At 36.5% G+C, this 24,921-nt stretch overlaps 1 protein-coding gene across 1 annotated transcript in view; it reads right to left on the minus strand.

Moving 5' to 3' along the window:
• Window positions 1-24,921, minus strand: part of LOC114324154 (uncharacterized) — a 129,973-nt gene that overhangs the window by 61,050 nt on the left and 44,002 nt on the right. The window contains exons 4-5 of the mRNA XM_050660782.1: window positions 21,588-21,730; window positions 18,350-18,532 (exon numbers count right to left, since the gene is read on the minus strand). Coding sequence (XP_050516739.1) covers window positions 18,350-18,532; window positions 21,588-21,730 — 326 coding nt within the window. The remainder of the gene's footprint in view (window positions 1-18,349; window positions 18,533-21,587; window positions 21,731-24,921) is intronic.

Raw genomic sequence — 24,921 nt, forward strand, 5'->3', positions numbered from 1 at the left:
ACTATCTTTACTCTATTTGCCGCTGCTCTGAGGAGTTCGATAGAACTGCATTTAAACCAGTCCCTTAAATTCTTTAACCATGACTCTCTCCTTTTTCCTATACTTCTTCCGCCTCTTATCTTTCCCAGTATTATCAGTCTTAGCATTTCATATCGCTGTCCCCTCATTACGTGTCCCAGATATTGTAAACTTCTTATTTTTATTGTGTTTATTATTTCGCATTCTTTACCCATTGCTTGCAATACTTCCGTGTTCGTTTTCTTCTGTGCCGATGCTATTCTAAGCATTCTTCTGTAACACCACATTTCAAATTACTGTAGCTTATTTATGTGTTCTTGCTTCAATGTCCAGCTTTTAAGTCCATATTGCAGTATCGAGAACACGTATGACGTAGCATCTCAAAGCTCTTACTCTCAGTTCCAAGCTAAGGTCTTTGTTGCAGAGAATTGTTTTCATTTTTACAAACGCATTTATATCCTGGTCCTTATTTCTGTTGTTTGATAATTTTTCTCTGAAATTCAAGTTCCTAGGTATTTGTATTTGTCAACGGTATATTTCCCAAATTTATGCTTGTTTGACTGTTTGTTTTCTTAGTTATTATCATGTATTTGGTCTTTTTTATATTCATTTTTAGTCCATATCCTTCACAGAAACTGTTTGTTTTGTTTAGTAGTAATTGGAGTTGTTCAGCAAAGCATTGCCATAATCACGGTGTAATCTACATACCTTATGTTGTTAATTCCGTTAATTGTTATTCCTCCACTTTGTGATAGTAATGCTTTTTCAAAAATGGCTTCACTATATGCATTAAAGAATAATGGAGACATAATACATCCCTGCCTAACTCCTCTCCTGATTTCAATTTCTGGACTGGGTTCGTTATCTATTACGATTTGTGCTCTTTAATTCCAGTGAAAGTTTGTTATTATTAAAAATGTTTGTTACTATTATCTAAAAATCTCACCAGATGATATTTTGGAAAAACCCGATCTAATTGACCGTGGCGCGTGCACTCCCGGGTTAAGGTCGTTTTAACAGAATTTTAAATTCACAATAGCTTTGTTGCGTTTATTTCAATCTTTATAAAACTTTTTTAGATATTTGAGTTTATCATAGATTAAAAAATATTTAAAAGCAAACCATTAGGCTAAATATTTTACAATCTTCGTGTTAGCTTACACAATAATGTCAATAAAATACATTAGAGTCTTTTATTGTAATATTCGTGCTGATAATTCCTGTTAGAACAAATCGATTGGTTATATCAATATACTAATTGTTTTAAAATAAAAATATAACAGTTTTATAGAGACTATGTATGTATATGTGGGCGCCACATTATATAGGTCTGGATCCCGCATAAGGAAAAAAAGTTGATTAATAGCAAGCTGAAAATTTGTTAATAGCTTAACGGTGTCTAGTCGGACAAACTTTCATATATGGGAACACTGAAACAGGGGAAGTTTTAATGTTGGAACAGGTTAAAAATTTGGAACGTCAGACTACGAAGACGTCAGATGTATTTTGTCAGACAGAACTTCTAATTGATTTGTTACCCTTTTATTAAACTCTCATGCAGACTGCTATTACTAACCAACATGATTCCTGTCATTTGACATGTTCTTCGTGTTCCACTCATTAAAATGCGCAGTTGGTGTTAAACACCAGTCTGATTTTTGCATGAGAGTTTAATGAAAGGGCAACAAATCAATTGGAAGTTCCGTCCGACAAAATACATCTGACGTTTTCGTAGTCTGACGTTTCAAATTTTTAACCTGTTCCACCATTAAAACTTCCTCTGTTCCAGTGTTCCCATATATCAAAGTTTCTCCGACTAGACACCGTTAAACTATTAACAAATTTTCAGCTTGTTATTAATCAACATTTTTTTCTTATGCGGGATCCAGACCTAATAGCCAAGACATAATAATGGTAATAGGCCTGGATCCCGCGTACCAAAAAAAAGTTTATTAATAACAAGATGAAAATTTGTTAATAGCTTAACGGTGTCTAGTCGGACAAACTTTGATGTATGGGAACACTGGAACAGGGACAGTTTTAATTGTGGAACAGGTTACAGGTTTCGAACGTCAGACTACGAAAACGTCCCATGTATTTTGTCGGACTGAACTTCCAATTGATTTGTTACTCTTTCATTAAACTCTCATGCAAAAATTGGACTGCTATTTACCACCAACATATTTCCTGTCATTTGGCATGTTCTACGTGTCGGACTTATTAAAATGCCCAACATATTTGTCGGAGAAACATTTTTTCATATATAGTTTGCTATTAATTAAACTTGAAATACAACCTGCTAGTTTTCACATCATAAACTTGTCAGGATGACACGTTTCACAATTAAAATTACGTTTCACGATTAAAACCTCCCCTGTTCCAGTGTTCCCATATATCAAAGTTTGTTCGACTAGACACCGTTAAGCTATTAACAAATTTTCAGCTTGCTATTAACAAACTTTTTTTAGTACGCGGGATCCAGGCTTATAATAGCATATAACAAAACCCCATGTTCGTTATTTTTTAAGAAATAGGGTAATATGGGAAATTACTTTTGACAGAATGACAAAAAAAAAATAAATATATACTTACTTACTTAGCCCTAAGCCTTTCTACCTTTAGGTGTAAGGCTGGTGGAGTTGAGTTTGGCATTGTAGTCTCCATGCTTTCCGATCTTGCGTTAGGTTTCTTGCACTTTCCAATGTCAATCCCTTCTTCTCGACTTCTTTCCTGATTTCATCTACCCACAACTCTTGGTCTTCCTCTTTTGTTTTTCCCCTGCACTCTCGTTTCGAACAATCGTTTTGTAAGCCTCTCGTTCGACATTCTACACACGTGCTCGAACCATCTAAGTTGTCCCTCCACTATTTTTTCATTAATTGGTTCCAGTTTTAGGTTTTGTCTAATTGTTTCGTTTCGTATTTTGTCTGTCCTCTTTCTGTTTGCTATTTTCCTCAGGAACCTCATTTCCATAGCATTGACTCTGGATTTTTGTCTCCCCGTCAATGTCCATGTCTCGCTGCTATACATGATTGTTGGTCTAACTACTGATTTAACGACTGCCGTTTTTACTTTCTCCGGTATCTCTTTTTTCCCCAAAAATTTTCCCCATTCTCTCGTTTATTTCCATGTCTTGTCTACCATTTGCTTCGATTATTACTCCTAGGTATTTAAAATATTCCACTTGCTCTAGTTGCTTCCCGTCTAATTCTATTGCGTGTGTCTTCCTCGTATTTGAAATTATCATTGTTTTTTTTCTCTGTATTAATTTTCATATTTATGTTTGATAGTTCTTCTTCTAGGATTCCAAGATTGTTCTGTAGGTCTTCTCTGTTTTCTGCTATCAATACCATGTCGTCTGCGAATAGTAGCTCCGATAGTTGAGTCCGTTTCATTTGTCAGTATCCTAATGTTAGTTTTCTCATTCTTCTCTTGGCTTTCTTTATCGCTTCATCCAGTACCACTGAAAATAGCAGTGGACTCAGCACGCATCCCTGTTTGACGCCTTGACTTGTAGTAAATTCTCTGGATTCCTCGTTATTGGTTCTTATTGTATTTGTATTATTTTTGTACATATCCTTTATTACTTCTAATATGTGTCTGTCGACTCCCCTTTCTTTTAGTGTCTTCCATACGTCCTTTCTTCGGATTCTGTCAAGCGCCTTTTCCAGGTCAATGAAGCACATATGTAATCTCTCTATTCTTCTTGATTACCTTCTCACTTACTTGTCCTAATGTGAATATTAGGTCTTGCGTGCTTCTTTCCTTCCTGAATCCACACTGTGTGTCTTCCATAGTTGTTTCTATTTGGGTTTTTATTCTTGTCTCTATTATTCTTGCAAATACCTTCCTAGGGATACTTGATATGGTGATACCTCGGCAATTATTACAGTTTTTCTTGTCTCCTTTTTTGTGTATTGGTAGTATAATGTCTTTCTTCCAGTCCTTTGGTAATTCTGCTCTATTTATGATATCATTCATTAGTTATTTCATGCTATCCATTCCCTCTGTCCCCATGAATTTTATCATTTCCGGGGTGATATGATCCTTGCCTGGTGCTTTGCCCAATTTTACTATTTCTATTGCTTTCTCTAATTCCTCTCTTGTTATGGATTCCACTTGTTGTTCTTCATTCCTTTCTTGTATCTGCATGAGTTAGCTCTTTGAAATGTTCTATCCATCTTTCCATTATTTGTTTTTCTTCTGTTAGTACGTTTCCATTCTTGTCTTTTATATTCGGCATCGTGTGCTCTTTCTTTTGTCTGAGTTGTTTTAATGCGCAGTAGAAGAGTTTTTGGTTTTCCCTATAATTTTTTGTCATTTTTTGTCCAAATCTCTCCCATGACCTTTCCTTTCCTGCTTTCACCGCTATTTTAACCTCTTTCCTTTTTCTTTATATGTCTCGTAATCTTCCGGGTGTTTTGTACTTAGGTATCTCTTCCATTTTTCTTTTTTGTTCTTTATTTTCTCTCGTATTTCTTCCGTCCACCATTCCGTTCTCCTCATGTTAGTATTTGCTATTTTTGCTTTCCCACAAGTTTCCTCAGCTGCTTTGATTATGCTGATTTTTAGATATTCCCATTTTTCATCTATATTTGTATTATAAAATACAAATATAAATATATACAACACCAAAAAAATGTAATCATTAAATAGTTAATGGTAACATTAAATTTGACACTCCGAAAAACAAATTCAAAATATATGAATAAACAGCTAAAAGGACCCCGCAGAAACTTTATGGGAAATGGCTCTCTGTCAAAAATGCTCTGAAACCTTGGGTTCTGCTAGTCCTTGATGTGTAGAACAAAAGACTCAATGGGCGTGTAGCTCCAAAAAATCATGGTTTTAAGATATAAGCCTCTGATGTTATAGGTGCAGTGAGGACGTTTGAGTTCGAATAAATTCATTTTCTCGAGAATGGACGATTCTGGAGATAAATTACGAATCAGGTCGATTTATATTTTTCAATTATAATTTTTTGGCATATATATCATACTAGTTACGTCATCCATCTGTGAGTGATGACGCAATCGATGATTTTTTTAAATAGGAATAGGGGTCGTATGATAGCTCATTTGGAAGGTTATTCAATTCTATATTCACTAATGTAAATATTAACATAATTATTTATAGTCCTGTCGCCAGGGGGGGTACAACGGCCTCCTTAATTCAGATGGACTTACCCAAGTTTTTTTTATATATTTTGACCCGTAGAATACGAATTTTTTGGGTAACAGTTGATCCGGATGTCGATAAGATTGTTATAGACAAAGAACTTGAGGAATTACATAACAGCGATTTCTCGCAAAACAAAACATATTTTTGTATTTTTTGGGTCATTTTAAGCAAAAAATATTCCTACAAGTTTTTTCGTAGAATGCATAGTTTTCGAGATAACCGCGGTTGAACTTTCAAAAAATTTAAAAAATTGCAATTTTTGAACCCGAATAACTTTTGATTAAAAAATAAAGTAGCAATTCTGCTTACCGCATTTGAAAGTTTAAGTCAAATTATATCGGTTTTGATTATTTGCATTGCTAAAAATTAATTTTTTTATTGTTAAACTAATCTATAAACACATAGTGTTTCCCGTGCCTAATACATGCGTTTTAACGCATGCTACGTAGAAATTGCCTCGCTTGCACTCGTAGCTACTCTACCTACTCGTTCGATTTTAAATGAGAAATAATTGAAAGCATCACTCACATACTAGGTGTTTATAGCTTTGTTTAACAATAAAATAATAAATTTGTAGCAATGCAAATAATAAAAACCGATATAATTTGACTTAAACTTTCAAATGCGGCAAGCAGAATTGCTACTTTATTTTTTAATCAAAAGTTATTCGGGTTCAAAAATTACAATTTTTAGATTTTTTGAAAGTTCAACCGCGGTTATCTCGAAAACTATGCATTCTACGAAAAAACTTGTAGGAATATTTTTTGCTTAAAATGACCCAAAAAATACAAAAAAGATGTTTTGTTTTGCGAGAAATCGCTGTTATGTAATTCCTCAAGTTCTTTGTCTATAACAATCTTATCGACATCCGGATCAACTGTTACCCAAAAAATTCGTATTCTGCGGGTCAAAATATATAAAAAAAACTTGGGTAAGTCCATCTGAATTAAGGAGGCCGTTGTACCCCCCCTGGCGACAGGACTATTATAGAGGGTGCCAAAAAATTTTGTTAAATTTAATTAATTGAGACAAAAAGAAAAATGTATATAATTTATTTTATTCGAAATACATTTTACTGCTGTCAGAAAACAGAAAAAAATATTAATTTGAAAAATATACATTGCTTTTCGTTTAAATTAAATGTTCAAACTGCTAAGAGGCAGGTGGGTGGCAGCTTTAATATTGAGTTTAAGCGAAAAACAATATTTATTTATCAAATAAACATTTTCTCCTGTTTTCGGACAACAGTAAAATTTATTTCGAATTAAATAAATTATGTACATTCTTCTTTTTGTCCCAATTAATTTAATTAAAAAAACATTTTTGAGCACCCTGTATCAATAATTATGTTAATGTTTATATCAGTGAACAGAGAATTAAATAACTTTTCAAATGAGCTATCACACGACCCGTATTCTTATTTAAAAAAATCATCGATTGCGTCATCACGCCCAGATGGATGACGTCACTAGTATGGTATATATGCCAAAAAATTATAATTTAAAAATAAAAACCGACCTGATTGGTAATATATCATTAGAGTCGCCCATACTCGAGAAAATGAATTTATTCCAACTCAAACGTCCTCACTGTACCTATAACTTCAGAGGCTTATATCTTAAAACCATGATATTTTGGAGCTACGCGCCCATTGAGTCTTTTGTTCTACACATCAAGGACTACCAGAACCCAAAGTTTCAGAGCATTTGACAGAGAGCCATTTACCATAAGGTTTCTGCGGTTCCTTTAGCAAAGGTGTGACTCTCTGTCTTCACCGCGCCGTTGTTTAATAATGTTATTAAATATGTCATAAGAGGAGCATTATTTGTTACTAAACAACAAAAAAACCAATTCGTTGTATCATATCTTTAGTACTGCTGTCCAAGAGCAAACTGCACTCTCCTGTACTTGAGCTTCTATACAGCATGCTACTTATATTTACAATATTTTAACATGATGAGTGTGTACCGCTTCTCCCTGCATGCAAACAGTTTCTTTTTCTATTACGTTCCTCCTTTGTCATCAGACAAGACTTGATTGATTGAATACATGTTAATAATTTAAAAACTCAAATCAAGCACAACAACAACTCTTCCAACAGAGGAAAAAGTGAAAACAGTATTTTTGTCACAAACTGTACAAGCACCTTACGAACCGGAGTTGGAGCCTAATATCAAAAATACCAAGCATCATAACAAAAATACAAATAACAGCCTCAACCTATATTTGACTGGTAGTACATTTTTCACGGTAATGGATAACAAAAAACAAAGGTAAACGAACGAATAAGAGCACTTAGCTTAAAATCCCACAAACAAAAAAGTAATGATCAAGATAGTGATTGTGATGCAAGTCTAACTGTTAAGGAGAATGATCAAGGTAGTGATATTGAAGATTTTTATTAGATGACAATATTTATGATGGTAGTTCATCATATTGACCAATGTGGCAAAAGATCCATGCGTTTGTTGGCCTGTATTCAAAATTCATTAGTTTTAAAAGATGGAAGATTAGATCACATTTCTCACTTTCCAGTTTGAACGCAGAAGCCACTGAGATAGAAATTACCGATTCATTTTTTTATACCTTTATAAAATGTAAAAATTATGTCACTATTGTAAATATTAAATACTACTTATACATTTTTTCTACGAGCGTGCAAAAAAGTCTACTTTTCCGCACGCGTTTTAGTTTGGAAAATTTTACTTTTCCTCATTACTTTTCCGCACTGAATTTACATTACGTATTGTGCTTTTAAGGCCCAATTGCTTCGCATGTCTTAGTTCGAAGATAACGTATAACTCAAAATTACTCTATATTAGGTAATTTGCAGATTTTGGATAGACTTATAAAATAAGCTAAAAACACTTCTTCTTTTAAGCTATTTACACTTTTTTCTTTACACCAACTTAAAAAAATGCTGTATTCTTTTTTGTACCGGTTTGCTGATTTTTCCGGTAACAGATCAAGATTATTGTCAAGAATAGATGGGGGCAGTTCTTCGTCACTTGATGACATCTAAATCACTGAATTATTTTAAAATTCGTAAGTAAAGATGCGTGGAAATTTTTAAAGTGTGTGACGTGCTATTTGACAATAATTGCTTTGTTTGACATCGTTGCTATGACTTTAAAATATTAAAACCTGTATTGATATACATTAACAGGTATTTAGGTACCGCATTGACTTTAATTCGGAATTATTATAACTTATTAGCGTTATTTTTTAATTCAATTAATTCATTAATATTAGGTCATTTTTTAAACGCTCGTAGAAAAAATATTGTTCTTAACTCTTGCGGAAAGTCTCTTTTCCGCACTCGACTGCTTGCCAAACTCCGCTTCGCGTCGTTCGGCAAACTGCAATCGCGTGCGGAAAAGTATGACTTTCCACACTAGTTAGGAAAATAACTACATATTTTAATACACACTGTAAATAAAATTATGTAACAATAAATCTTCTTTTCCTTTGAGATATTCCACCCCATACGGATTTTTAGCAAATTTATAACACAAAAAATTGAGAAAATAACTGTATTTAAAGAACAGAATTTTTATCAAGTTTTTATAATAATTATATTCGTACAAATCTGTTAAGTAACTGTTTTTTTTTTCGAGAAATGAAAATTTGCAGGTTTACTTTGGAACTACATTATATACTATTTTTTGAATGAAAATTCGTTAACTCAGACATTCATCCGGTTTGGCTAAAAATAACCCAATGAAGATTTTCTAAATAACTCTTCAGTTCTAAAAATACCAACGAAAACTAGAAAGAAATTGGTGTAAAAAACAGGAATTTCATGACTAGCTAATAGATGATTATTGTTGCTGCAATATCGCGTGCAAAACAAAACTTCACGGCTACACATCAAGACGATTAGAACGGGGAATTGATTAGAAAAAAGTGCCTTTACGTCAAGTGTTACTTCATCGTTTATAGTTATTTCTAGTGTTTCGTGATTTATTGCTCCCATATTAGATATTCACTCCATGTATCCTTTTCAATTTATATCGAGTTTACTAGTTCAGTTATTTAGCCTTTGATAAATCACCATAATCATTTTATAGACCAAAAAAATTTTGCCGCACTTGTTTTGAAAAACGTTTCTAGTGATTTTTTTGTTGGTTTTTTTATGTTTCTTATAAAATCCCATGTTTCGTTTCTTATTATGGTTCTGAAGCATGTTTCTATTTTTTCTGGCATGTTAATATATATACACCTTTTTTTTAAGCGTCGTCAGGGCCCTTCCGATAGGAATCTACGGAGGAGTGTCACCGAGCCGCAAGCCCTTATCCCTCGCCGAACCGCTTCTCCATATCCCGATCACCAGCTTATTCCAGAGCAAGTGGTACATTCTTTTTGAATTTTAGACTACGAAGTTAGCCTTTTTGTTTTGATTTCCACTTCTGAAATCGTTCTCAAAAATATAAATGGTAAGGATTCTAATATCATCATCATCATCATCATTCTTTTTTCATTTATCCCTATGTATCCTTTATAAGAGGCCAAAAAATGGAGATATTTACTAGAACCAAAACTATCTAAAACAGCTTTATCCCTATGCGAGGTCGACTTCTCTAATTACATTTCTACAGAATTTTCTATCTAGGGGATTGATATTTCATACCAGCATCAATCCTCTTTACCAACATGGCCGGCCTAAGCATCTCCCTCAGGTCCTCTTTAATCATCCTTTCCTACTAGTTTCAGAAACCCGTAGATTAGCAGTTCTTTGTATTGGGTGACTAAAGACTCGACATTTGACATGACCAAACTAGCATAACCAATATTCTCTTGTTTTGGAATCAATTTGTGCCACTCCTTAACATACTCATTCTTAATAGTATATTTTTTGACTCCACATATCTATTTCAGTATTGTCATTTGTTTTACATCAATTCGTTGTTCCTCTTTGTTTTTAACTGCTCAACATTACGGTAGATTATAGTTGACTTTATGGCTGTTTTATAAAATTTTCCGTTCATTTGAATTTTCTGTCACACAGCACACCACTCTATTTACTCCATTTCATCCATCCAATTGTAATGTTTTTTAATAAAATGTGGCTCATCTTAAAGATAGTGTATTATAAAAAAAAGACTAAGTTTTCACTCTAATGGCATATAGCATATCCCACCAGAATGAAAACAATGGGAACCTTCTCTGGTTACACCTCCGAGGCTTCTACAATTTGCAAGCCATACGGATGCTGAGACTAAGGAAGATGAGGGAATTCTACAATTTACAATTCACGTCCCATCTGCTCAGCGCGGTAAAGTTCCAACGAGACTGGTTCCCTACATACTCCACACAGAGTAAATGTAAATCAAAAATGAATAACCATTTTCAATTTCGTTGCAAAACGAAAATACAGCCGAACCATATTCCAGTCCAATCAGAGAGTGCTGCAAGCACCTCTACCGGTTTCGAAACTTATTAGTCTCTCATCAGGAGGCACATATGCTGCCCTCCCTGATCCAACCAAAACAAACCCCAGCGTGCAGTCCCGAATTGCAACGAACGAAATGGCATAGATGCCCTAGCGGCAACTGCTAGCAAAAGACTAAGTTTTCACTCTAATGGCATATAGCATATCCCACCAGAATGAAAACAATGGGAACCTTCTCTGGTTACACCTCCGAGGCTTCTACAATTTGCAAGCCATACGGATGCTGAGACTAAGGAAGATGAGGGAATTCTACAATTTACAATTCACGTCCCATCTGCTCAGCGCGGTAAAGTTCCAACGAGACTGGTTCCCTACATACTCCACACAGAGTAAATGTAAATCAAAAATGAATAACCATTTTCAATTTCGTTGCAAAACGAAAATACAGCCGAACCATATTCCAGTCCAATCAGAGAGTGCTGCAAGCACCTCTACCGGTTTCGAAACTTATTAGTCTCTCATCAGGAGGCACATATGCTGCCCTCCCTGATCCAACCAAAACAAACCCCAGCGTGCAGTCCCGAATTGCAACGAACGAAATGGCATAGATGCCCTAGCGGCAACTGCTAGCAAAAGACTAAGTTTTCACTCTAATGGCATATAGCATATCCCACCAGAATGAAAACAATGGGAACCTTCTCTGGTTACACCTCCGAGGCTTCTACAATTTGCAAGCCATACGGATGCTGAGACTAAGGAAGATGAGGGAATTCTACAATTTACAATTCACGTCCCATCTGCTCAGCGCGGTAAAGTTCCAACGAGACTGGTTCCCTACATACTCCACACAGAGTAAATGTAAATCAAAAATGAATAACCATTTTCAATTTCGTTGCAAAACGAAAATACAGCCGAACCATATTCCAGTCCAATCAGAGAGTGCTGCAAGCACCTCTACCGGTTTCGAAACTTATTAGTCTCTCATCAGGAGGCACATATGCTGCCCTCCCTGATCCAACCAAAACAAACCCCAGCGTGCAGTCCCGAATTGCAACGAACGAAATGGCATAGATGCCCTAGCGGCAACTGCTAGCAAAAGACTAAGTTTTCACTCTAATGGCATATAGCATATCCCACCAGAATGAAAACAATGGGAACCTTCTCTGGTTACACCTCCGAGGCTTCTACAATTTGCAAGCCATACGGATGCTGAGACTAAGGAAGATGAGGGAATTCTACAATTTACAATTCACGTCCCATCTGCTCAGCGCGGTAAAGTTCCAACGAGACTGGTTCCCTACATACTCCACACAGAGTAAATGTAAATCAAAAATGAATAACCATTTTCAATTTCGTTGCAAAACGAAAATACAGCCGAACCATATTCCAGTCCAATCAGAGAGTGCTGCAAGCACCTCTACCGGTTTCGAAACTTATTAGTCTCTCATCAGGAGGCACATATGCTGCCCTCCCTGATCCAACCAAAACAAACCCCAGCGTGCAGTCCCGAATTGCAACGAACGAAATGGCATAGATGCCCTAGCGGCAACTGCTAGCAAAAGACTAAGTTTTCACTCTAATGGCATATAGCATATCCCACCAGAATGAAAACAATGGGAACCTTCTCTGGTTACACCTCCGAGGCTTCTACAATTTGCAAGCCATACGGATGCTGAGACTAAGGAAGATGAGGGAATTCTACAATTTACAATTCACGTCCCATCTGCTCAGCGCGGTAAAGTTCCAACGAGACTGGTTCCCTACATACTCCACACAGAGTAAATGTAAATCAAAAATGAATAACCATTTTCAATTTCGTTGCAAAACGAAAATACAGCCGAACCATATTCCAGTCCAATCAGAGAGTGCTGCAAGCACCTCTACCGGTTTCGAAACTTATTAGTCTCTCATCAGGAGGCACATATGCTGCCCTCCCTGATCCAACCAAAACAAACCCCAGCGTGCAGTCCCGAATTGCAACGAACGAAATGGCATAGATGCCCTAGCGGCAACTGCTAGCAAAAGACTAAGTTTTCACTCTAATGGCATATAGCATATCCCACCAGAATGAAAACAATGGGAACCTTCTCTGGTTACACCTCCGAGGCTTCTACAATTTGCAAGCCATACGGATGCTGAGACTAAGGAAGATGAGGGAATTCTACAATTTACAATTCACGTCCCATCTGCTCAGCGCGGTAAAGTTCCAACGAGACTGGTTCCCTACATACTCCACACAGAGTAAATGTAAATCAAAAATGAATAACCATTTTCAATTTCGTTGCAAAACGAAAATACAGCCGAACCATATTCCAGTCCAATCAGAGAGTGCTGCAAGCACCTCTACCGGTTTCGAAACTTATTAGTCTCTCATCAGGAGGCACATATGCTGCCCTCCCTGATCCAACCAAAACAAACCCCAGCGTGCAGTCCCGAATTGCAACGAACGAAATGGCATAGATGCCCTAGCGGCAACTGCTAGCAAAAGACTAAGTTTTCACTCTAATGGCATATAGCATATCCCACCAGAATGAAAACAATGGGAACCTTCTCTGGTTACACCTCCGAGGCTTCTACAATTTGCAAGCCATACGGATGCTGAGACTAAGGAAGATGAGGGAATTCTACAATTTACAATTCACGTCCCATCTGCTCAGCGCGGTAAAGTTCCAACGAGACTGGTTCCCTACATACTCCACACAGAGTAAATGTAAATCAAAAATGAATAACCATTTTCAATTTCGTTGCAAAACGAAAATACAGCCGAACCATATTCCAGTCCAATCAGAGAGTGCTGCAAGCACCTCTACCGGTTTCGAAACTTATTAGTCTCTCATCAGGAGGCACATATGCTGCCCTCCGTGATCCAACCAAAACAAACCCCAGCGTGCAGTCCCGAATTGCAACGAACGAAATGGCATAGATGCCCTAGCGGCAACTGCTAGCAAAAGACTAAGTTTTCACTCTAATGGCATATAGCATATCCCACCAGAATGAAAACAATGGGAACCTTCTCTGGTTACACCTCCGAGGCTTCTACAATTTGCATTGAAAATGGTTATTCATTTTTGATTTACATTTACTCTGTGTGGAGTATGTAGGGAACCAGTCTCGTTGGAACTTTACCGCGCTGAGCAGATGGGACGTGAATTGTAAATTGTAGAATTCCCTCATCTTCCTTAGTCTCAGCATCCGTATGGCTTGCAAATTGTAGAAGCCTCGGAGGTGTAACCAGAGAAGGTTCCCATTGTTTTCATTCTGGTGGGATATGCTATATGCCATTAGAGTGAAAACTTAGTCTTTTGCTAGCAGTTGCCGCTAGGGCATCTATGCCATTTCGTTCGTTGCAATTCGGGACTGCACGCTGGGGTTTGTTTTGGTTGGATCAGGGAGGGCAGCATATGTGCCTCCTGATGAGAGACTAATAAGTTTCGAAACCGGTAGAGGTGCTTGCAGCACTCTCTGATTGGACTGGAATATGGTTCGGCTGTATTTTCGTTTTGCAACGAAATTGAAAATGGTTATTCATTTTTGATTTACATTTACTCTGTGTGGAGTATGTAGGGAACCAGTCTCGTTGGAACTTTACCGCGCTGAGCAGATGGGACGTGAATTGTAAATTGTAGAATTCCCTCATCTTCCTTAGTCTCAGCATCCGTATGGCTTGCAAATTGTAGAAGCCTCGGAGGTGTAACCAGAGAAGGTTCCCATTGTTTTCATTCTGGTGGGATATGCTATATGCCATTAGAGTGAAAACTTAGTCTTTTGCTAGCAGTTGCCGCTAGGGCATCTATGCCATTTCGTTCGTTGCAATTCGGGACTGCACGCTGGGGTTTGTTTTGGTTGGATCAGGGAGGGCAGCATATGTGCCTCCTGATGAGAGACTAATAAGTTTCGAAACCGGTAGAGGTGCTTGCAGCACTCTCTGATTGGACTGGAATATGGTTCGGCTGTATTTTCGTTTTGCAACGAAATTGAAAATGGTTATTCATTTTTGATTTACATTTACTCTGTGTGGAGTATGTAGGGAACCAGTCTCGTTGGAACTTTACCGCGCTGAGCAGATGGGACGTGAATTGTAAATTGTAGAATTCCCTCATCTTCCTTAGTCTCAGCATCCGTATGGCTTGCAAATTGTAGAAGCCTCGGAGGTGTAACCAGAGAAGGTTCCCATTGTTTTCATTCTGGTGGGATATGCTATATGCCATTAGAGTGAAAACTTAGTCTTTTGCTAGCAGTTGCCGCTAGGGCATCTATGCCATTTCGTTCGTTGCAATTCGGGACTGCACGCTGGGGTTTGTTTTGGTTGGATCAGGGAGGGCAGCATATGTGCCTCCTGATGAGAGACTAATAAGTTTCGAAACCGGTAGAGGTGCTTGCAGCACTCTCTGATTGGACTGGAATATGGTTCGGCTGTATTTTCGTTTTGCAACGAAATTGAAAATGGTTATTCATTTTTGATTTACATTTACTCTGTGTGGAGTATGTAGGGAACCAGTCTCGTTGGAACTTTACCGCGCTGAGCAGATGGGACGTGAATTGTAAATTGTAGAATTCCCTCATCTTCCTTAGTCTCAGCATCCGTATGGCTTGCAAATTGTAGAAGCCTCGGAGGTGTAACCAGAGAAGGTTCCCATTGTTTTCATTCTGGTGGGATATGCTATATGCCATTAGAGTGAAAACTTAGTCTTTTGCTAGCAGTTGCCGCTAGGGCATCTATGCCATTTCGTTCGTTGCAATTCGGGACTGCACGCTGGGGTTTGTTTTGGTTGGATCAGGGAGGGCAGCATATGTGCCTCCTGATGAGAGACTAATAAGTTTCGAAACCGGTAGAGGTGCTTGCAGCACTCTCTGATTGGACTGGAATATGGTTCGGCTGTATTTTCGTTTTGCAACGAAATTGAAAATGGTTATTCATTTTTGATTTACATTTACTCTGTGTGGAGTATGTAGGGAACCAGTCTCGTTGGAACTTTACCGCGCTGAGCAGATGGGACGTGAATTGTAAATTGTAGAATTCCCTCATCTTCCTTAGTCTCAGCATCCGTATGGCTTGCAAATTGTAGAAGCCTCGGAGGTGTAACCAGAGAAGGTTCCCATTGTTTTCATTCTGGTGGGATATGCTATATGCCATTAGAGTGAAAACTTAGTCTTTTGCTAGCAGTTGCCGCTAGGGCATCTATGCCATTTCGTTCGTTGCAATTCGGGACTGCACGCTGGGGTTTGTTTTGGTTGGATCAGGGAGGGCAGCATATGTGCCTCCTGATGAGAGACTAATAAGTTTCGAAACCGGTAGAGGTGCTTGCAGCACTCTCTGATTGGACTGGAATATGGTTCGGCTGTATTTTCGTTTTGCAACGAAATTGAAAATGGTTATTCATTTTTGATAGTGTATTATGTTTCAACCAATCTCCCGGACTATCAAAATGCTCGCTACGTTTGTTCCGGAAGGAGCTGTGTTAACAATATAGTGATTGAGAAGTGAAATTAGTAACATTAGTAATATTAATAATCCCGTGGCTGTGATTACTATAAAAACAAAAATAATTTGAGATCTTTGTGATACAAAATAACACAATATTACCATAAAATATTCAATGCCATTAAACAAAGAGCCAATTATTTCTTATCTCTGCTTGGTTGAGTAATAGCTACGATGTAATTAGGACTACAGGGTGTGCATAATTATTGGCCTAAAGACCAATGCGGTAAATTTTTTTATGTGGGCACACTTTAATAGGTCTATGCAGGGAAAAAATGTTTTCGTTAATGGAATATTGAATATACTCGGTAGAGATATTTAGAACAGAGAAAGAGAAAATTTTCTATCGGTCGGAGTGCAAAATCCTTAACTAGCTGATGCCTGAGCTTTTTACAAATTTATAAAGACACACGTAATGTTCACATTACTGTATTTGATATGTTTGAACGCAGCTCAATATTTTTGAGCTGTGTTTCCGGGACCTTATTAGAAAATGGTTCATTCGATTACATTACTCAACTTTAACTTAAGAATATCCGTCAGAAAACTCGTAGCATCTAATTTGTCGTTAAAAACACAATCACATGCAATAATGACAGTAAAATTCTTCTATTAGCGATCCCACAGTAAGTCGTGAGGGGAAAACCAGGAACAAACCTCATGATATTAGACTGTCATGGTAAATAATTTTTTTTTATTTAAACAATATAAATACACCTAATCTAAAAGATTAATCAGTATTTTTTCTTTAACCTAATTTCCCTAAAAATGTTTGTAAACTAGATGTCACCTGGTCCATCCTAGCTTTTTTTTACATGAAATGTCCACTTCTTTGTTGTGGCTACACAGCACAGCACTGACTCTGCTTTCCACTAATTGCTCACGTATTTGTTGTGGCTACAATACAATGCACAACACTAACTAAGCCCGGCACAACTTCACACATTACACGAGCTCGAACGGTTTAGTCCTCTTGAGCCTTCGCATCTGGGGTTCGTTGACAAGAAGCTGAAGTGCTTCATGGTTGGGATGCTTATGGAGCCTGTCTTCATGTCTCCTGGCGACTTTCTTAATTTCATTTGGAATAGATTCGATTTTAAGATCTCTACGCAAATCGTCGTTCCGAACATACCAAGGAGCACACACAATATTCCTTAATATTCGGTTCTGGAGCGTTTTTAAATTTCGGTAATTACTTTTTTTGGTACAGCCCCATAATTGTAGGCCATAGGTCTACACTGGTTTCAATATCTGTTGGTAAATTAGTACTTTGTTCTGGATGGAAAGTTGAGAGTACCTACCTATTAGCCAATACATATTTTTGTACTTTATCTTCATCTGTTCAGTTTTTTTTTAACGCGCTCCTTCCATTTTAGTTTGACGTCGAGATTTAAACCAGGTATTTCGCTGTTTTTTTATTAGGAACAACGTTGTTGTTTAGGATAATTGGAAGATTATTGATTTTCTTGTTAGTGAAGTTAATATGAACTGACTTCTGTTCATTAAACTTTATACGCCATTTTTTGGACCAGCCTTCTATGCCATTAATTGCATTTTATAAGTTAATCGTAGATTCCTCTATAGTTGCTCCTATTGTCATGACTGCTATATCATCAGCAAATGTGGCCAGTTGGATGTTTTCCCTCTCCGGAATGTCAGATGTGTACAAAAGGTATAGTATTGGTCCAAGAACGCTACCTTGTGGAACCCCTGCATTTAATTGCTTTAACTCAGAGTACTCGTTTTCCATTTTAACTCTAAATGTTCGCTGGTGTAGGTATGAACTCAATATTTCAACGAGTTGCATAGGAAATATTTTCTTTAGCTTCATTAACAGTCCGTCGTGCCATACTTTGTCAAATGCTTTTGCGATATCCAGGAATACTGCCGAACAAATTTTGTCCCCTTCCAGTGCTTTTTCTATTTCAGTTACTATTCGATGGATCTGGTCAATTGTGGAGTGTTTATCACGAAATCCAAATTGGTGAGTTGAAATAATATTTTTTTGTTCAATAATATGGTTCATTCTTCGTAGAAGTAATTTTTCAAACACCTTTGAGATTATGGATAGTAAGGAGATTGGCCTGTATGGTGTTAATTCATGGTTATGGTAAATAAACGGTTTTACACTTAGTTTACTCTCAATATTAACACCAAACTTTGATTTTATATGCATAGTAATTTTAAACATAAAACCTTTAGAATCTTCGATATTAAGCAGGTCTCAATGTCGGATTTACTTTGTACAAGTAAATAATTAATAGTAATTCGCTTACCGATATCAACATATTGCTTTGGTCGAAGTACTCGGCCACAGGTAAAACATTTCGATAAAAATTATTGAGTTCCATACGAGCTAAGGATAAAACAACTTGACCTAATTTGGCACCATAATCTATTTGTCGTTCTAAAACTTTTTGCCTCCATGATATCAGGATAACACCTTGTACAGTCTGAATCTAAAATAAAAATAAAATAGTCAAAAGAGTTACGTATACCTATTCAATTTGGACATTTTAATAATAACACCAACAATAGAGACAAATCAACTAGAATTGATTTACTAGGAAAAATCTATACTTCACAAAAGATGAACCACAAAATTGAATATAGATTAAAATACTTTGGACGCGTTTTGGCCATACACGAGCCATCATCAGCAACTACAGAAACAGAAAACACAAAATTCCTTTTTTTAATCAAACACGTGAAAAATTAGGAGAGACAATGCTCACCTCAGTCTAAAATCTTACCAACAGGAAGGAGAAAAATCAGTTGGCTTAGTCCAGTTAAAATACAACATGAATTTTTAATGTTCATGTTATATTTTATATGCCGGTTGCTGGATTATGTTAACCAGTATATTTATGTTTCGTGGGCCTTAAGAAAGCATTTGACAGTATCAAATTAAAGGACGTTATCCATTTGTTATACTGAAGAGAGGTATAGGAATAACTAAAACGATCGAAAATATCTACCAGAACAATACAATAAAAGTAAAAGTAGAAGATGACCTAAATGACCCAATTGAAGCTGGCAATGGGATAAGATAGGGGATTCCTTGAGTCCTTTATTGTTCAACCTCATCATGGACGAAATACTAAAAAAGTATGAACTAAAAAGGGTTACCAAATGGGAAAAAAACAACTTAAAATAATTTCCTACGCAGACGATGCAATACTAATCTCTCAAAGTTAAGTTGATTTACAACGTATGCTGCACAAATTTAATATAACCGCCAGAAAATTTAACATGTTAGTTTCACTAAAAAAGACAAAATGTATGGTTAAAACGGCAAATCCAATATGGTGCAAATTGCAGCTGGATGGTCAGAACAAGTGATTAGTTTAAATATCTAGGCATCACACTCTCCAGCTAAGTAATGCTCGACACAGAAGTGGAAGATCAAGTGAATAGAGCAAACAGAGCCGCAGGTTGACTGAACGACACAATATGGAGAAAATAAAATATGGGCAAAGAAATGAAAGGTAGAATTTACAAAACAGTCATCAGATCAATAATAACTTACGCGGCAGAAACACAACCTGATAACGAGAGGGCAAACGATCGCCCAAAACTTCGGAGATGAAAACTCTTCGAAAAATCGATGGTATGACACTATGGGACAGAGCTAGAAATACAGATACCTATACGACGTAGGTGCAAGGTGGAGAACATTAAAACTGGGTAAGAAACAGCAGACTAGAATAGAATGATCACATAAGTCGAATGACAACAAAAAGAGTAGTAAGTACAGCGACAGACGGTTCCCCAATTGGAAGACGATCAGTGGGGAGACCACGAAAACGATGAAACAACAACTTGAGGCAAATTGAAAAAACAGACAGAATCATGTCTATACAAGAAGAAGAAGAAGAAGAAGAAGATGAAGAAGAAGATATATTTTAACTGGAACTAATTCTTCCCCTTCCTCTTTGGTAAGTTTTTAGACTGAGGTGGGCCTCTCCTAATTTTTCACTTGTTTTAATAAAAAGTGTATTATAGGTTTGTTGTTCCTGTAATTGTTGATAATGCCTCGTGTTGGGCCTAAATGCGTCCAAAGTATTTTAATCTTTAATGTTTTTTATAAAGTTTGCAGTTCATCTTTCACAACGCACGTATCCATTACTTTGGTGCTCATTACTCCGTGTAGCAGCGCCATATGGTGGATACGTTGGTGTTCCCGCTCGGTGTTCAGCCTCGGAGATCCAATCCAATCGGTGGCGATTACATTATCCATTGGAGCTGTTACACAGAGTCCGGGGCATCAACTTAATAGATACGTGTCTTTAGAGAATGCATTAGAAATAATTTAAGCTATTCTGGTTTACACAGAGTAGGGAGCGGATTTTATGCTAAATGCATATTGCATGCATATTTCGCATATTTGAGAACTTTACTAAATTTTGCATATTTTTTTAAGAAAAATGCATATTTTGTGAATATTTAAAAACATTTAAGTCAAAAAAAAATTTATTTTTTAATTCGACACAAAATATTTCTCCGCACACGCTGTCGTATCTATTAATTCGAGAACTACCTGAAGAGAGACGGCTCCTTCAGTGCCTTTTCATTTTTTCTTAGAAAATACCCGATCTTTACACAAAGTACTTATAGTGCTGCTGTTATAAAATGATTGTAGGATGTTAAAATGATGAAGGATGGTTTACCGGGAAATAGAATAGAATAGAATAGAAATATGCTTTATTGTCACTGAAAATACAAATTTTATGGACAAAGCTTAATTAAAGTCAGAAAAAATAAATAAATAATATCTAACAATAAAAAAAATCCGATATATCGATAATTCGGATAAATCCGAATTTTAAGTATATTTAGTAGGTACCTATAACTCTGGTGATTTTTTAAATCCCCTATTGTTAAGAGAATTTACACCTTTAACCATAGTTTTACGATTTTCTAATGGAAATTGAAATATTCATGCTTTAGATCAGATCCCGTCTTTAAACGGCTTTAAAACTTTGGTGGACATATGCGAAATTTTGAAATTGATTTGGTGCAGAATTTTCGGCTTTAACAAGTTATTTTAAATACACCCCAATTAGTTCTGTTAATGTTGAAAGGATTTTTTTTAAGTTATAAAAATATTTTATCTAATCAAAGAAAACGTTTCCTCGTAAAAAATTTGGAAAAATACATTGTAGTGAATTATAATCGAAGATACCTATGTATAGTGATATTGTTGTTTTATTTTAAATAGGTAACTGTTGGAATCAGTTTTTGTAAAAAATGTGAATAAATTGCATATATAAAAATAATGATTTTATTTGAAAGATAATAAATAAGATTGCTGCCCACCCCCCCTATAAAAGAACCCCCTAGAATAGAATAGAACAGAAAATTTGTGGTTTCTCGAAATGCGCATTTTTAAAATTTTTGTGCATATCTTGCGCATATTTCGTAATTTCTTACTGCATATATATGCGCATATTTCACCAAAATTGATCGCATATAAATCCGCTCCCTAACACAGAGAAATAAAACAATTGTTACCTTTTCTGAGTATTCTACAACGTCTCGCATATTTCGTGGATATCCTGATACAAGGTAGGTTTTAGCATTGGGGGCCATCTTCATTTCTAACATGAGAACTTCTGTGACAGTCTTGCTGGAAAGAAGACCAAAATCTGGCATATCTGAAACAAAACGTAATTTTTGAGTTATTTAAACAGAATACTTGATTTTATTTACAAAAAATACGCCGCCGAGTATAAAATTAGGGTCACCTCGTAACTTAAACCTATTTTAGAAATATTTTTTATTTTTTTTTTTCGTTTTAACATACGTAGTTTACTAAAATAATTGTTAGAAAAGATCTGGTTGTTTTTTCGATAAGCGATTTATAAAAGAAGAACCCCATAACCCAATTTCTTAAATTCTTTATATCAGTATTTCCCAAACTATTTTATATCGGTGATCCCTTTTGGCAAAAAATTAGTTGGTGACTTCTCGTCTTACCATACCCATTCGCCATTTATTAACATTGGCAAAACAGGGGAAGCTCTAATAAGCCATCTAAAATTTGGTTGTTTAAGTTGTTTAATAGGGAAAAATGTTTCATCTATGGGCCAGTTATACAATTTAATTTTTCTTATGTTTCATTTCCGTATTTAATTAAGGGCGTAGGCGCAAAATTTCGCGCCAATGTGTTTTAAATGCATTCATTTTTTCGATACCAGAAGTATTTTTGAAAAAGTACCCTGCACAAACCTTGTGGAAATTAGGTCCCAATGGATTTAGTTCATACTTTGGGAAAATACCCTTTGAAGCATCCTGATAAAAAGTTCTCATGGGCACAACTCAATCGTATGGAGGATTTTCAAGATATAGAGGCACAATCTCAGAAAATTATAAGATTTACCGGGTATTCCAATTTCTTGACTTACTGGTTATCTGGCAATATGTAGAAGTTTGGATTAAATAAAAGTACTAGCAATGTAGGATTTTTTCCTGGCTATCCAATGGCGACCTTTACTTTGACCTTGACCTTCAGCGGACGTCATCTTCTAGAGTTTCGAGGGTTTTCTGCATTAAATTGATATAAACAGATTACTCATCGGTTTTTGGGATCGCTAGACACGAATCGGTCATCAGAATTGACCTCCGGAGCACATGGTGGCCAGGCCCACTGCAAGTTACGTCATCTTCTAGAGTTTCGATGCTTTTCGGCGTTTAATTGATGCAAATAAATATTACTGGAGGGTTTTTTGAGGTCGCTAAACAGGAATATGCCACCAGAACCGACTCCCGGAGCACCTGGTTTCCAAGGTCAATGAAAGGGGCTCTTGAAGTTTCGAGGGTCTTCGGTAGTATATTGATATAAACGGATTACTCATAGGTTTTTGGAGTTGCTGAACACGAATACCCCATCAGAACAGACATCGGGGTACCTGGTGCCTAAGGCACTTCCTGCTTTGGAGACTCGAGAGCTTTCGGTACTCAATTAATGTAAACTGATTACTCACAGGTTTTTGGGGCTGCTGAACGTGAATACTCCATCAGATCCGACCCACGGAGAACCTGGTGCCTAAAGCAGGTCTTCTTGTGGAGTTTTGACAGGTTTAGGCATTAAATTGATGCAGATGGGTAGTACTCATGGATTTTTGGGGCTGCTTAACACTAATACCCCATCATAACAGACATCGGGGTACCTGGTGCCTAAGGCACTTCCTGCTTTGGAGATTCGAGAGCTTTCGGTACTCAATTAATATAAACTGATTACTTACAGGTTTTTGGGCCTGCTGAACGTGAATACTCCATCAGATCCGACCCACGGAGCACCTGGTGCCTAAAGCAGGTCTTCTTGTGGAGTTTCGACAGGTTTCGGCATTAAATTGATGCAGATGGGTAGTACTCATGGATTTTTGTGGCTGCTGAACACTAATACCCCATCAGAACAGACATCGGGGTACCTGGTGCCTAAGGCACTTCTTGCTTTGGAGATTCGAGAGCTTTCGTTACTCAATTAATGTAAACTGACTACTCACAGGTTTTTTGGGCTGCTGAACGTGAATACTCTATCAGATCCGACCCACGGAGCACATGGTGCCTAAAGCAGGTCTTCTTGTAGAGTTTCGACAGGTTTCGGCATTAAATTGATGCAGATGGGTATTACTCATGGATTTCTGGGGCTGCTGAACACTAATACGCCATCAGAACAGACACCGGGGTATCTGGTGCCTAAGGCACGTCATCTTCTAGGCTTTCGAGAGTTCTCGGCACTAAATTGTTACAAGCGGATTACTCTTGTTCTTTTGGGGTTGCTGAACACGAATATGACTTGATAAATATCTCTGGAGTATCTAGCGACCACAATGAATAACCCTATCAAAATATGTAAAATATAGTAAATCGATTTTAAAATAAATGAAGGAAAAACTTAAAGGAAACCAACTCCCTAGCATCTTACGGTATCGTACACCGCTGACCTATTTTCTTGAAATAACTAATTTATTTTTTGCAGCTGACCGAAGCTTGGAATTGCAATTATAGCCATTTCCGACCGTTAAGCTGCATTCTGCATATATTTAAGATATTTATGGTTTTATCGCTGAACTATATTATAAGGTATGCAACTAGTCGTCTTATCTTATAAACCTTATGGACGATAACATTGCAGTGTTGCAGTGTTTGTAATAGGTATACGTAAAAAAAGTTTTCGTAATTCATTATAAATTTATAGCAGTATTATATTATTATTTAAATCGATTTTATGAGTTTTAGACCAGGACGGATCTGTTTTGAGGTGGATGTGAGAGGTGGCATTCGGATTTTTGCAGATAAAGTTAGGTGACAACTCCAATAATTATAATTTACTTATGCTCCTTCTCAGATATGTCCGGAACATTAATAAAAAAATTAAAATATTTAAAAATTTCGATACACATCAAAAAGACAATTAAATTTTGTATGATATACGACTGGGTAAAAATGTCTTAATGTCTTAACATTATCTGCAAAATAGCAATAAATACAAAATAAGGGGGCAAAATAAGCCTATTTTTGTTCAATGTTTTTCAACCACTTTGGGTACATTTAGAACCTTCGTAATTCGCTTAAAAATTCTTATAACATACTTAAACCCTCCATTAAATTTCATTAAAATGGACCTAATATATTTTACATAATAATTTTGCAATCTAAATGTCTTTAAAAAAGTTCAAATTTTTTAAAAACTTTCTGAACAAAAAGTAGACCATTGAAAAGTTGGCTAATTTTTTTTACATATAAACAGGCGCTCTACCCATTAGACCGGGCGGTATCGTCGCCCCCGCTAGCGAAATTATTCCGATTCGATTTTTTAGCACAAACTTACTCAAAAAGAGGT

Source organism: Diabrotica virgifera, chromosome 1, assembly GCF_917563875.1.
Source record: "Diabrotica virgifera virgifera chromosome 1, PGI_DIABVI_V3a".
Lineage (NCBI taxonomy): Eukaryota > Metazoa > Arthropoda > Insecta > Coleoptera > Chrysomelidae > Diabrotica > Diabrotica virgifera.